General features: G+C 43.8%; 1 protein-coding gene across 1 annotated transcript; it reads right to left on the bottom strand.

Moving 5' to 3' along the window:
• Positions 1-5,110: 5,110 nt before the first annotated feature.
• On the bottom strand, positions 5,111-5,662 carry MSGN1 (mesogenin 1). Its single transcript, XM_069726821.1, has one exon. It carries the CDS (start codon positions 5,660-5,662, stop codon positions 5,111-5,113), a length of 552 nt encoding a protein of 183 aa, XP_069582922.1.
• Positions 5,663-15,350: the final 9,688 nt, after the last annotated feature.

Below are 15,350 nucleotides of genomic sequence, written 5' to 3'. Positions count from 1 at the left end.
TTAATAAGTGGCTCAAGAATTGGTGTAGGAAGGAGGGGTTTGGGTTCCTGCAGAACTGGGCCGACTTCTCAGTTGGCTACAGGCTCTACGCTAGGGACGGGCTGCACCTCAATGGGGAGGGTGCAGCTGTGCTGGGGGAGAGAATGGCTAGAAGGTTGGAGGAGTGTTTAAACTAGGAATTGGGGGGGAGGGTATTCATTTTATAGGAGGGGAAGATAGTGCAGACAGAGACCTGGGCACAAATAAGGAAGTTGGGGGTGGCGGTGGCATGGGGGGTTGGGTCAGAACAGTTAATAATTTAAGAAATAGAGGTACAGAGAGGAACATGAAGTGCATGTATACTAATGCCAGAAGCCTCGCCAACAAAATGGACGAATTAGAACTAATGTTGTTGGAGCATAATTATGACATGGTGGGGATATCTGAAACGTGGCTGGATGAGAGCCATGACTGGGCTGTTAACTTGCAGGGCTATAGCCTGTTCAGAAATGACCGTACAGATAAGCGAGGGGGAGGGGTGTGTCTGTATGTAAAATCGTCCTTAAAACCCATCCTGCGTGATAATATAGGTGAATTTAATGAAAATGTAGAATCCCTGTGGGTGGAGATAAGGGGAGGGGGAAAAAATAATAAATTACTGATAGGAGTTTGTTATAAATCTCCAAAAATAATGGAAGCAATGGAGAATATCCTCGTAAAGCAAATAGATGAAGCTGCGACTCAAGGAGAAGTCATTATTATGGGGGACTTTAACTACCCTGAAATAGATTGGGGAACAGAAACCTGCAGTTCCAGCAAAGGTAATCGGTTTTTGACAATTGTGAGAGACAATTACCTTTCACAACTGGTTCAGGACCCAACAAGAAGGGGGGCACTGCTAGACCTAATATTAACCAACAGGCCAGACCGCATATCAAATATAAGGGTTGGGGGTTACTTGGGAAATAGCGATCACAAAATAATAAGTTTTCATGTATCCTTTAAAAAGATGTGTAGTAGAGGGGTTACAAGGACACTAAACTTCAGGAGGGCAAATTTCCAACGGATGAGAGAGGATCTTGGTGCAATTAACTGGGACGATATCCTGAGACACAAAAATACACAAAGAAAATGGGAGACGTTTATTAGCATCCTGGATAGGACCTGTGCACATTATATACCGTATGGGAATAAACATACTAGAAATAGGAGGAAAGCAATATGGCTAAATAGAGCTATAAGGGGCGCAATAAGTGACAAAAAGAAAGCATTTAGAGAATTAAAGGAAGTAGGTAGTGAGGAGGCATTAAATAAATACAGAAAATTAAATAAATTCTGTAAAAAGCAAATCAAGGCAGCAAAGATTGAGACAGAGAGACTCATTGCCAGAGAGAGTAAAAATAATCCTAAAATATTCTTTAACTACATAAATAGTAAGAAACTAAAAAATGATAGTGTTGGCCCCCTTAAAAATAGTCTGGGTGAGATGGTGGATGAGGAAAAAGCCAATATGCTAAATGACTTTTTTTCATCAGTATTTACACAAGAAAATCCCATGGCAGACAAAATGTCTAGTGATAAAAATTCCCAATTAAATGTCACCTGCTTAACCCAGCAGGAAGTGCGTCGGCGTCTAAAAATCACTAAAATTGACAAATCTCCGGGCCCAGATGGGATACACCCTCGAGTACTGCAGGAATTAAGTACAGTCATTGATAGACCATTATTTTTAACCTTTAAAGACTCCATAATAACAGGGTCTGTGCCACAGGACTGGCGTATAGCAAATGTGGTGCCAATATTCAAAAAGGGAACAAAAACTGAACTCGGAAATTATAGGCCAGTAAGCTTAACCTCTACTGTGGGTAAAATCCTGGAGGGCATTCTAAGGGACGCTATACTGGAGTATCTGAAGAGGAATAACCTCATGACCCAGTATCAGCACGGGTTTACTAGGGACCGTTCATGTCAGACTAATTTGATCAGTTTCTATGAAGAGGTAAGTTCCGGAATGGACCAAGGGAACCCAGTGGATGTAGTGTATATGGACTTTTCAAAAGCTTTTGATACGGTGCCACACAAAAGGTTGATACATAAAATGAGAATAATGGGGATAGGGGAAAATATGTGCAAGTGGGTTGAGAGCTGGCTCAGGGATAGGAAACAAAGGGTGGTTATTAATGGAGCACACTCGGACTGGGTAGCGGTTAGCAGTGGGGTACCACAGGGGTCAGTATTGGGCCCTCTTCTTTTTAACATATTTATTAATGACCTTGTAGGGGGCATTCAGAGTAGAATTTCAATATTTGCAGATGACACTAAACTCTGCAGGGTAATCAATACAGAGGAGGACAATTTTATATTACAGGATGATTTATGTAAACTAGAAGCTTGGGCTGATAAATGGCAAATGAGCTTTAATGGGGATAAATGTAAGGTCATGCACTTGGGTAGAAGTAATAAGATGTATAATTATGTGCTTAATTCTAAAACTCTGGGCAAAACCGTCAATGAAAAAGACCTGGGTGTATGGGTGGATGACAAACTCATATTCAGTGGCCAGTGTCAGGCAGCTGCTACAAAGGCAAATAAAATAATGGGATGCATTAAAAGAGGCATAGATGCTCATGAGGAGAATATAATTTTACCTCTATACAAGTCACTAGTTCGACCACACTTAGAATACTGTGCACAGTTCTGGTCTCCGGTGTTTAAGAAAGACATAGCTGAACTGGAGCGGGTGCAGAGAAGAGCGACCAAGGTAATTAGAGGACTCGGGGTCTGCAATACCAAGATAGGTTATTACACTTGGGGCTATTTAGTTTGGAAAAACGAAGACTAAGGGGTGATCTTATTTTAATGTATAAATATATGAGGGGACAGTACAAAGACCTTTCTGATGATCTTTTTAATCATAGACCTGAAACAGGGACAAGGGGGCATCCTCTGCGTTTGGAGGAAAAAAGGTTTAAGCATAATAACAGACGCGGATTCTTTACTGTAAGAGCAGTGAGACTATGGAACTCTCTGCCGTATGATGTTGTAATGAGTGATTCATTACTTAAATTTAAGAGGGGACTGGATACCTTTCTGGAAAAGTATAATGTTACAGGGTATATACACTAGATTCCTTGATAGGGCGTTGATCCAGGGAACTAGTCTGATTGCCGTATGTGGAGTCGGGAAGGAGTTTTTTTCCCCAATGTGGAGCTTACTCTTTGCCACATGGGTTTTTTTTGCCTTCCTCTGGATCAACATGTTAGGGCATGTTAGGTTAGGCTATGGGTTGAACTAGATGGACATATAGTCTTCCTTCAACCTTAATAACTATGTAACTATGTATAGTTCTTCTGATTCGCTATGTTGCTTACCACATGTGCAGGGCATTGCAGTAGCTTAAGTTTCCATAGTTACAACCACTAACATCTAACTGTCACTATATGAGTGGTTATAACCATGGATACTTAAGCTACTACAATGTCCTGTACATGGGGTAAGAGACATAGTGAATCAGAAGAACTATATTACATTTCTAATTGGAGGTATTTGCTAATATTATTTTTATTATATCTACTACAGAGATGAGAATATCACTTTAAAGAGGACTTTTCACTGGATTTTTTCTTTGTTGCTGCTTTACCGATTCTGGAACAGTTTTTTTTCTTTTGTGCCCCTTCATTCTAAACTTATGTACCCCCCCCCCCCCCTTTCCCAGAATGTTTTTTTGCGAATTCTCCCTTCAACCCACTTGGTGTATACCACAGAGCTTCTCTGTGGGCGTTTGCTTTTTCTTCTCCGACACTGGCCAAAACGCTCACAGAGAAGTTCTGTGGTTTGCATCAAGTTGGTTGAAGGAACATTTTAAAAACCCACTTCCGGGGAGGTGTGATATAACTTTGGAATGGAGGAGCACTGAAGAAATAGAAAAACTGTCCCATAATTGGTGGAGAAGCACAAATTGTAGGGAGGTACTTAGTTTAAATTAAAAAATTCAGCTGAAATGTCCAATGCCAAGTGTTACGCTATGGACAACCCTCAACTCCATAGATGTAGTGAACCAACTTACGCCACAATGGAAAGATGCTGAACTAAGTAGGCCCATCAGGGATTGGTGTCTTACACTTGGTGTAGAAACAGTTAAAGTGGTATTCTCAAGTTTGAAAGGTCTACCCTATCCACCATGGCTTCAAAGAGCAGGAGGTTGGACATGATGACCCTGGAGGTCCCTTCCAACGCTAACATTCCAGGATTCTATGAAAGAGTCCAGTGTAAGTGGAACTGTAGTCGATTTTGCGCACTGCCGATCTTTTCACTCTTCGTAGGAATGCCAGAAATTGCCGAGCTGGTCTTCGATGCCATCATTAGAGTGCACATGATCAGTGACCGTTCCATTCACAAGGGGATCTTCAGAGACCCAGTACTTGGGAATTCTATGAGCCCCAGTGATAGGAAATGTATCCCCTAACCTGTGGATAGGCAATAACATTCAAATTTGAGAATACCCCTTTAAACACCATCTGAATAAGGCTTAACCTCATGGTCACTGACATGTAATATTAATAAAAAATACCAAATAACAGTTACATGAATATCTCACTCTAAGCCTAGAAAACAATACGGACATAGCTCCCACTCTACAGGTTTTATTAACAGTGAGACATTATTATTCGCAATTAGATATAAATACGTTTACGAAATTGTGCAATTTTGTGCCGTTTATCCTTATTACTCATATACAAACAATAACACACATACAGCACATAAGAAACCATCATACATTAATAAAAAAAGGAAAGGTTTTCAACAAGTCCTCCTTTAAAAAAATCTTTACTTAAAAAAAATATTGGTTAAAAACAAAATCGAAATGTTCCAGTAGTTCTGTCATTCAATGTTTCTAATGGTAAAATCCGGCTTAGGTTGCCTATGATAAGACAGCACATGGGTCACTGTCCTCATTGGTGAACCCAATTTATCAATAACTGTCCCAAACCCCAAGTAACCAGCAGTCAAATGTCCACTCACGTTGGTCATCACTTGTGTCCACTCAGACTGGTTATCACTTGATTATCACTTGATATTACAACCATCCGAAGGTGTAGATCGCTGGTGGGTGGAAAAGGTCTGGATACAATTATGTTCCTTTTGTGGTGTTGAGAAGGTTGGTAAGTTCCTCAATGTAGGAAATGGTGCTTTTCAATGTCTGGATCTTAGTAAGAGGTTGTCTACCTTGACTGTAGACTGGTGGTAAATTCCTTCTCAGGGTATGAAGGGCTTCAGCAATGGCCCTCATCCTCATCTTCTCCCTCTCGCTTGCCTTTCTCCTGCGTTGGGCATTCATGGAAGCTTTGGGATTATGGTGTCCACATTTATCGTTGGGTCTACCGTTTCCATCTTCTAGATCGTTCTGGCAATCAGAAGGGTATGGCAACAACCTGTATGTCACCATGTCTTCATGGTATGGTATCTCTTCCAGGCTTGGTGGATGCGAACAACCAGAGAACGGCGACTCGTAAGAAGCTGCAGGAGATAAGCTCTGAGGAGATGGAGTTTGGCTTGAAGAATAGTTCTCAGCGTTTTGTTTCCAGTCCCAAGATGCGGATAAATAGGCAGATTCCGGGTCAGAATCCGAACATAGAGTAAAATCCTCCTCCATTTTTATCATAGGTTGGTGGATAGTCTCCATGGACAGTGGCAGATGACAGCCAGCTTCTTCTCCTTGTGGTGGTGCCGTGACTAAGTTCTCACTAGGTGTGAATCCCCTTTTTATATAGATCTGCCAAATCCTAAGTGGGACAGTTCAAAGGAGACAACCAAGTGTCAAGATGGAAAATGAACTCCTGAAGTGTGACTTTACTCTCTGGGAGAATTATCAGCCCTCAGCTAAATTGTCTTTCAATAAACAAGACTGGCTGAGGAGAAGAAGACTGGATGGAGGGAGCTACGTAGGCAAATGACCATATCAAATAATTCAGGGTCTTCTTAAATTAGTTCTTATATGAACCAATGAAACGTTGAACCTGTGTTATTATTACTTCACGACCTTCCACCATAAGCGCAGATTCCGAACGAGTCTTTGTTTTATATCTCTTCTATCCATGAATTTAATTTTGAGGATATTTCAGCTGCAGTTTTCTACCCGTGGGTATACATGACGGCACCTATTTTTGCATTTGTGAGCATTAACATGTTATTTACAATATTGCAAACATTTATATAAAACCTAATAAAAAAAAAACAGCAGTTATAAGAGAAGGAGATAACAAAAAATGTAAAAAAAAATGGATTTCAGTAGGACCAATGTTCTCCAATGGAGCAGTGTAGAGGAACGATTTTTTTTTTTCACTGAATCTGCATGTGAAAAAAAAAATGCCAGCAGGCACAATTTTCCTCCGAATATCGGATGCGATGCGCCAATTCAAGTTTATAGGTGTGAGAAAAAAAATCGAGACACCGTATAGCATCTGACTTTTACGGATAAATTGCAATTCTGAAACTTTAGGAAACTGTAAGGGCTCGTCCACACGAGTGTATACATCAGACGTGAGTTTTATCAGATAGCACTCGGACCAATCATATGTAATGGGACAGAACTGATCAGCATGAGAACAAGAATTGTAGCATGCTTCGATTGCATCTCAAATTGGATGTCACGCACCCATTCATGTCTATGGGCGTGTGGAAACCATTGGGCTGCACTTGGATGACATCTGAGTGCTGTCCAGTTTCCGTGGACCCAAAGAATGGAAAAGATGGAGGAATCTTTGTTCTTCATCTTCTCCTCACCTATGTTATGGTCCGACACAATCAGATCACTCTAAGCTGATACTTGGAACAAAATTGTTTAAAAAAAAAGTAGTGAAAATAGTAATAATAATCTTTATTTTTATATAAGTAATAATAATCTTTATTTTTATATAGCGCTAACATATTCCGCAGCGCTTTACAGTTTGCACACATTATCATCACTGTCCCCGATGGGGCTCACAATCTAAATTCCCTATCAGTATGTCTTTGGAATGTGGGAGGAAACCGGAGTACCCGGAGGAAACCCACACAAACATGGAGAGAACATACAAAAAAAATAATCCCACTTTTGTGGATGAAAATCGAACCAATTATTTTTTTATACTGTGGCATGACACTATCCTAAGGATTTATACACTGAAAGACTGATCTACTATGCTACAATTATGCCTTACATTGTACACAAAAAAACTACCTCGGGTTATTCCCCAAATAACAAGTTTTCCCCTATTGGGTGGGAGAAAATTTGCTGATCGGTGCTTGTCTGAGAAAGTAGCAACCCTGAGAATAACTACGTGCACACTTTTTCAGCAGAAATTCCGCTGCAAATCCTGACAAGTTGGCAAGAAAAAGTTTTGTTCCTTATTTTTCCCAACTCATTAGTAAGTGTGAAATATGCAGCAAAAATGTTGAAAGAATTGACAAGCTGCAGCTCTGAATCTGCTGCAAATCGGCAAGGAAAAAATAAGCAACGTGCGCATGCGACTTCAGATATCTTATTCACTTTGCTAGTAAAGTAAAACGCACCTAATCTGTGAAGAAAAAACGCAATAAAAACACGTGTGTACATAGCCAATGGGGCTCTATAGCAGAGGAACATATGCTAAACCTCCACTCAGTTCATTGTCTATAGAATGGCCAGAAAAGCAGAGTATTGTGGCAGTTCCATAGACAGAGGCGTAGCAAGAGCGGTCGCAGAGGTCTCATGTGAATGATGGGCCCGCCAACACCGGCACAAACTTCAACTGGATACGCATGCTCGGACACACATTCAGTTGAAGTGTATTGCGGCGCAGATACTCTTCGGGTCCATCAGCGGCAATACGCACTGCCAGCCAATCTGAGGCCAGCAGCTGACATTAGCGTGCACGTGACTGGGGGAGCATGGCAATTACGTCATGACCTCCCGTTGCTTGCAATCTGAATTCGGCTGCCGGCTTCATAAGAGGACGCCGCGCTGCGGAGGAGCCGAGGGAGAGCAAGTATAATTTTTTTTCTATGCATTCAAAAGCAGAGGCAGAATGGGGAACATATACCAGCATGGGGTATAAATACCAGGATTGGGCCCAGGATAGGGGGTATATATACCAAGAGACATATATATATATATAACAGGATGGAGCCCAGGACATATATACCCTGGTATGTATACATATATACCAGGATAGTGGACATATATATAACAGGATTGGCCCAGGATAAGTAGTATATATATATATATACAGTGGGGCAAAAAAGTATTTAGTCAGTCAGCAATAGTGCAAGTTCCACCACTTAAAAAGATGAGAGGCGTCTGTAATTTACATCATAGGTAGACCTCAACTATGGGAGACAAACTGAGAAAAAAAAATCCAGAAAATCACATTGTCTGTTTTTTTAACATTTTATTTGCATATTATGGTGGAAAATAAGTATTTGGTCAGAAACAAAATTTCATCTCAATGCTTTGTAATATATCCTTTGTTGGCAATGACAGAGGTCAAACGTTTTCTGTAAGTCTTCACAAGGTTGCCACACCCTGTTGTTGGTATGTTGGCCCATTCCTCCATGCAGATCTCCTCTAGAGCAGTGATGTTTTTGGCTTTTCGCTTGGCAACACGGACTTTCAACTCCCTCCAAAGGTTTTCTATAGGGTTCAGATCTGGAGACTGGCTAGGCCACTCCAGGACCTTGAAATGCTTCTTACGAAGCCACTCCTTCGTTGCCCTGGCGGTGTGCTTTGGATCATTGTCATGTTGAAAGACCCAGCCACGTTTCATCTTCAATGCCCTTGCTGATGGAAGGAGGTTTGCACTCAAAATCTCACGATACATGGCCCCATTCATTCTTTCATGTACCCGGATCAGTTGTCCTGGCCCCTTTGCAGAGAAACAACCCCAAAGCATGATGTTTCCAACACCACAATGCTTTACAGTAGGTATGGTGTTTGATGGATGCAACTCAGTATTCTTTTTCCTCCAAACACAAGTTGTGTTTCTACCAAACAGTTCCAGTTTGGTTTCATCAGACCATAGGACATTCTCCCAAAACTCCTCTGGATCATCCAAATGCTCTCTAGCAAACTTCAGATGGGCCCGGACATGTACTGGCTTAAGCAGTAGGACACGTCTGGCACTGCAGGATCTGAGTCCATGGTGGCGTAGTGTGTTACTTATGGTAGGCCTTGTTACATTGGTCCCAGCTCTCTGCAGTTCATTCACTAGGTCCCCCCGCATGGTTCTGGGATTTTTGCTCACCGTTCTTGTGATCATTCTGACCCCACGGGGTGGGATTTTGCATGGAGCCCCAGATCGAGGGAGATTATCAGTGGTCTTGTATGTCTTCCATTTTCTAATTATTGCTCCCACTGTTGATTTCTTCACTCCAAGCTGGTTGGCTATTGCAGATTCAGTCTTCCCAGCCTGGTGCAGGGCTACAATTTTGTTTCTGGTGTCCTTTGACAGCTCTTTGGTCTTCACCATAGTGGAGTTTGGAGTCAGACTGTTTGAGGGTGTGCACAGGTGTCTTTTTATACTGATAACAAGTTTAAACAGGTGCCATTACTACAGGTAATGAGTGGAGGAAAGAGGAGACTCTTAAAGAAGAAGTTACAGGTCTGTGAGAGCCAGAAATCTTGATTGTTTGTTTCTGACCAAATACTTATTTTCCACCATAATATGCAAATAAAATGTTAAAAAAAAAAACAATGTGATTTTCTGAATTTTTTTTTCTCAGTTTGTCTCCCATAGTTGAGGTCTACCTATGATGTAAATTACAGACGCCTCTCATCTTTTTAAGTGGTGGAACTTGCACTATTGCTGACTGACTAAATACTTTTTTGCCCCACTGTATATATATATATATATATATCAGGAAAAGGCTCAGGATAAGGGACATGTATGCCAGGATGGGGGATACATATACCAGGATAGGACCAGGAAGGGGAACATATGTAAACCGGATACAGGAGGTATATATATATATATATATATACAGCGCCCCAGAGACCTGGTCGTTGCAGTATGGCACTCTGCCGCTAAGGGGAATGGCGGTACGTCTGATGGCACTAAGGAGTTCTCCTGACCAGGTATCACCAGAACACTTTACACTGCACACTCCGGCCACTAGGTGGAGAAAAAGGCTTTATTTATTGGGCCACTCCTCACACTGGTAAAACTAGGGTCTGGGGAGGAAGTTAATCAGAAGCTGACTGGGTTGGATTCAGGCAACATCCCGTGGCAGGGGGTGTTGCAGGGAGAAGGCACAGGGGGGTCCCAGTCAGGCGTGGGAACCTGGCAGGTGCCTAGCGAACAGAACAGAACGTAACGGAACCGCGCCTGCACACCCTGGGGCGGTATTCAGGAGAGAGACACGAAGGGAAGGATATTGTGGAACAGTGTAAACGAGATCAAGCACAAAGGAGAGCCAGTAGGAGTCGTGCCGAGAGACAGAGGCAACATCTTACTGAGGCGCGTAGTCGGTGGCTGGAACACCGTAGGAGTAACTGACTTCAGGCCTTACTTCAAACTCCGCCGGACAGTTAATTATAGGTTGGCTGTCTACCTTAAATTTCCTAAGAAGACATAGGGGGCAACATTGGGAGAGGGGCGTCGCCAGGGTCCCGGAAGACCTCCAAGCCTTCCCGTCATACGGGTGCGTCCTAGCCAAAATATACCTGGGGGACGAGAAACTAGTAACATCTGGAACTAAAGAGAGAGAGCTGTAGAGAACGAACGAACGAGAACAGCAGTTGTGAGGACTATTCCGAATGCTCAGCAGGGTAGGACTACAACACACAGGTGCTAGTGGTAGGCAGGCAACGATTTCCATCTGCGAAGGAAACTCTGGATGTGCCCATCGGACCGGCCGGTCTCAGAGAGCCCTGTTAAACGTGCTCTGTATTGAGGATCCTGAAGCCTTCAGTAAAGAGGTAAAGAGACTGCAACCTTGTGTCCTCGTTATTGCCTTCACCTCACACCATCACCATCCACCTTACTGGGAAGCCCTGGGGACATACTTCACCTGTGGGAAGGTATACCATCCAGCTGCCATTCCATCACCCCAGCGGACCCCACAGCAGCGTCGGTCACCCTGACCGAACACCACAGGTGGTGTCACGAACCCCTGACAGACTGCTCCCCCTTTACTGGACACCCCTTAGCAGGGTCACGGACTGGGTCTAGCCACCGTGACAGCCTCAGCACTGAACCAGAGAGGCCCGATACCGAGAACTCGTGGCCCTGTGTCTGGGGGCGCTCCATATATATATATATATATATATATATATATATATATATATATACACTGTATATAAATAAAAAAGGAAAACAGCACAAAAAACTGAAGAGATGTGGACTTTATTGCCCAAACGGTGTGGCAACGTTTCGGATGTGATATCTTTTCTGCTTGAGAAAGGATATCACATCCGAATCCTTTTTTATTTCTATTTTGAAAGCCATTTGATTATTGGTTGGGAAAGCTTTGCACGACAATCAAGTTAGTATCAGATGCTGTTCCAATTTTTTTTCTCTCTCTCTCTCTATATATATATATACTGTTCGAACACTGCTCAAAAAAATAAAGGGAACACTAAAATACCACATCCTAGATATCTCTGAATGAAATATTCCAGTTGCAAATTTTTATTCATTGCATAGTGGAATGTGTTCAGAACAATAAAACATAACAATTGTCAATGTAAATCACAGCCAATATCCCACGGAGGTCTGTGTTTGGAATGATGCTCAAAATCAAAGTGGAAAATCAAATTACAGGCTGATCCAACTTCAGTGGAAATGCTTCATGACAAGTAAAAGATGCTCAGTATTGTGTGTGGCCTCCACGTGCCTGTATGACCTCCCTACAATGCCTGGGCATGCTCCTGATGAGGCGGCGGATGGTCTCCTGAGGGATCTCCTCCCAGAACTGGACTAAAGCATCGGCCAACTCCTGGACAGTCTGTGGTGCAACGTGACATTGGTGGATAGAGCGAGACATGATGTCCCAAATGTGCTCAATCGGATTCAGGTCTGGGGAACAGGCAGGCCAGTCCATAGCTTCAATGCCTTCATTTTGCAGGAACTGCTGACACACTCCAGCCACATGAGGTGTGACATTGTCCTGCATTAGGAGGAACCCAGGGCCAACCGCACCAGCATATGGTCTCACAAGGTGTCTGAGGATCTCATCTCGGCACCTAATGGTAGTCAGGCTACCTCTAGCGAGCACATGGAGGGCTGTGCAGCCTCCCAAAGAAATGCCATCCCACACCATTACTGACCCACTGCCAAATCGGTCATGCTGAAGGATGTTGCAGGCAGCAGGTCGATCTCCACGGTGTCTCCAGACTCTGTCACATCTGTCACATGTGCTCTGTGTGAACCTGCTTTCATCTGTGAAGAGCACAGGGCGCCAGTGGTGAATTTGACAATCCTGGTGTTCTGTGGCAAATGCCAAGCGTCCTGCATGGTGTTGGGCTGTGAGCACAACCCCGATCTGTGGACGTCGGGCACTCAGACCATCCTCACGGAGTTGGTTTCTAACTGTTTGTGCAGACACAAGCACATATGTGGCCTGCTGGAGGTCATTTTGCAGGGCTCTGGCAGTGCTCCTCCTGTTCCTCCTTGCACAAAGGCTGAGGCAGCGGTCCTGCTGCTGGGTTGTTTCCCTCCTACGGCCCCCTCCACGTCTCCTGATATACTAGCCTGTCTCCTGGTAGCGCCTCCAGCCTCTGGACACTACGCTGATAGACACAGCAAACCTTCTTGCCACAGCTCGCATTGATGTGTCATTCTGGATGAGCTGCAATACCTGAGCCACTTGTGTGGGTTGTAGAGTCCGTCTCATGCTACCATGAGTGTGAAAGCACAACCAACATTCAAAAGTAACCAGAACATCATCCAGAAAGCATTGGTACTAAGATGTGGTCTGTGGTCCCCACCTGCAGAACCACTCCTTTATTGAGGGTGTCTTGATAATTGCCAATAATTTCCATCTGTTGTCTATTCCATTTGCACAACAGCATGTGAAATTGATTGTCAATCAGTGTTGCTTCCTAAGTGGACAGTTTGATTTCAGTTTAAGTGTTCCCTTTATTTTTTTGAGCAGTGTACAGGGCCGGCGTCAGCACCCGGCGTCCCTGGGCAAGTGCCGGGGCCCTGGCGAGACAGGGGGCCCCATTCAGGGCCGGCGCTAGGGGCAGGCAGCTGCCTAGGGCCCCCGCTTCCCCAGGGGCCCTCCGCTAGCGGCACATCAGCAGCCACTATGGGGCCTCTGTGAGGCAGGGGGGCCCGCCTGTTGCCAGCGTCAACTTCCCTGCCACCGTATTGAACTATACCGGCGTCTGCCGGTAAAGTTCAAAGCAAATGATGGAGGAGAGAGCGTCACCTGATGCTCCCTCTCCCATCATTCCCCACTCTGCCTCTGATACTGCCGCTGCGCGATGACATCATTGCGCAATAGCTGCGTGTCAGGCAGTGCAGCGGCAGTCGCCGAGACCGGAGCATGGAGCAGCGCGGGCATGTTGAGAGGTGAGGAGTGGGTTTTTTTTGTAACTATAAGTGAGTACTGGACTATGGGGCCATTCTTGGGGGGAGGGGGGCTGTGCTGTATACTACATGCCTGTGCTGTATACTAAATGGCTGTGTTATATACTACGTGGGCTGTGCTATATACTATATGGGTTGTTGTTGTGAATTCCGCTCTTGGGCTCCCTCCGGTGGTTGTAAGTGGCACTTTTGTGAGTTCTGCTCTTGGGCTCCCTCTTGTGGTTTCTAGTGGTATGGCTGCTCCTTGGAGTTAGCTGTCATCAGCTGCCTCCACTTATTGTCTCTTCTGCTCGGCTATTTAGGTCTGGCTCTTTCTTCAGCCAGTGCCACTTTTAAATGGTTCCTGGTTGGATTCACATCTCTTTGGAGTTCCCTGTTATCCTGACCAGTTCAGCTAAGCTAAGTTTTTGCTTGCTCTTTTCTGTCCATAGATTGTGGACTTATCCATTCTGTGCTTTCTATGTTTGTCCAGCTTATCAGTGTGAATTAATTCTGTCTTGCTGGAAGCTCTGGGAGGCAGATTTGCCCTCCACACCTTTAGTCAGGTGTGGAGATTTTTTGTAAACTCTGCGTGGATTTTTGTAGTGTTTTATACTGACCGCACAGTATGCCATCCTGTCCTATCTATTTAACTAGACTGGCCTCCTGTGCTCATCCTGGTTTCATTCTGTGTATGTCTTTTCCCTCTCCACTCACAGTCATTATTTGTGGGGGGCTAATCTATCCTTTGGGGATTTTCTCTGAGGCAAGATAGTTTTCCTGCTTCTTTCTTTAGGGGTAGTTAGCTCTTAGGCTGTGACGAGATGCCTAGGGAGAGTTAGGAGCATTCCACGGCTACTTCTAGTGTTGTGTTGAGCTTAGGGACTGCGGTCAGTACAGTTACCACTTCCTTCAGAGCTCGTTCCATGTTGCTCCTAGACCACCGTATCATAACAGGTTGTTATATGCTACGTGGGCTGTGCTGTATACTACATGTCTGTGCTATATACTACATGGGCCGTGTTATATACTATAAGGCTGTGCTATATACTATATGGGCTGTTATATGCTACGTGGGCTGTGCTGTATACTACATGGCTGTGCTATATACTACGTGGGCCATGTTATATACTATGTGGCTGTGCTATATACTATATGGGCTGTTATATGCTGTGTGGGCTGTGCTATATACTACATGGCTGTTCAATATACTACGTGGGCTGTGTTATATAATATGTGGCTGTACTATATATTATATGGGCTGTTATATGCTACATGGGCGGTGCTATATACAACATGGCTGTGTTATATACTACATGGCTGTGTTATATGCGATCATGAATCGTGGTATGTGTTAAAGGGGGGGCCACTGAGACTCTTTTGCCCGGGGCCCTCAAAAACCTGGAGCTGGCCCTGGCAGTGTATATACCAGGATGGAAGATATATATATATATATGGATGATTATATATATATATATATATATATATATATATACCATAATGGATGACATATATGTATACCAGCATGGGGGGGGGGGGCAGGTCCAAATCTTGCACACCACTGTCCATAGATAATAAATGGAATGACTTCAGAAAAATGATGTAGCTGCAGAGCCCCACTCTCACGAACGATTGGGGTCCCAACAGTCAAACTTCCTCTGATCAGGCCTTTTTTCCCTATCCGTCTTGTTATTTTTTGAATAACCTTTTAAATGCCTTGTGCCGCATTATGTGTTTTTTTTTAGCTCACATACAAAGGGTGGCATCATGTCCTGTAAAGGGAATTTGACCTATAGGGAGATGCCAGTCACCAAAACAGTACATTGTTGTACCTAATAGGTG

The sequence above is a fragment of the Ranitomeya imitator genome, chromosome 5 (genome assembly GCF_032444005.1).
Source record: "Ranitomeya imitator isolate aRanImi1 chromosome 5, aRanImi1.pri, whole genome shotgun sequence".
In the NCBI taxonomy this organism is placed as follows: Eukaryota; Metazoa; Chordata; class Amphibia; order Anura; family Dendrobatidae; genus Ranitomeya; species Ranitomeya imitator.
Note: the sequence above shows the minus strand (reverse complement) of the source record. Positions and strands in the feature narration are given on the sequence as shown.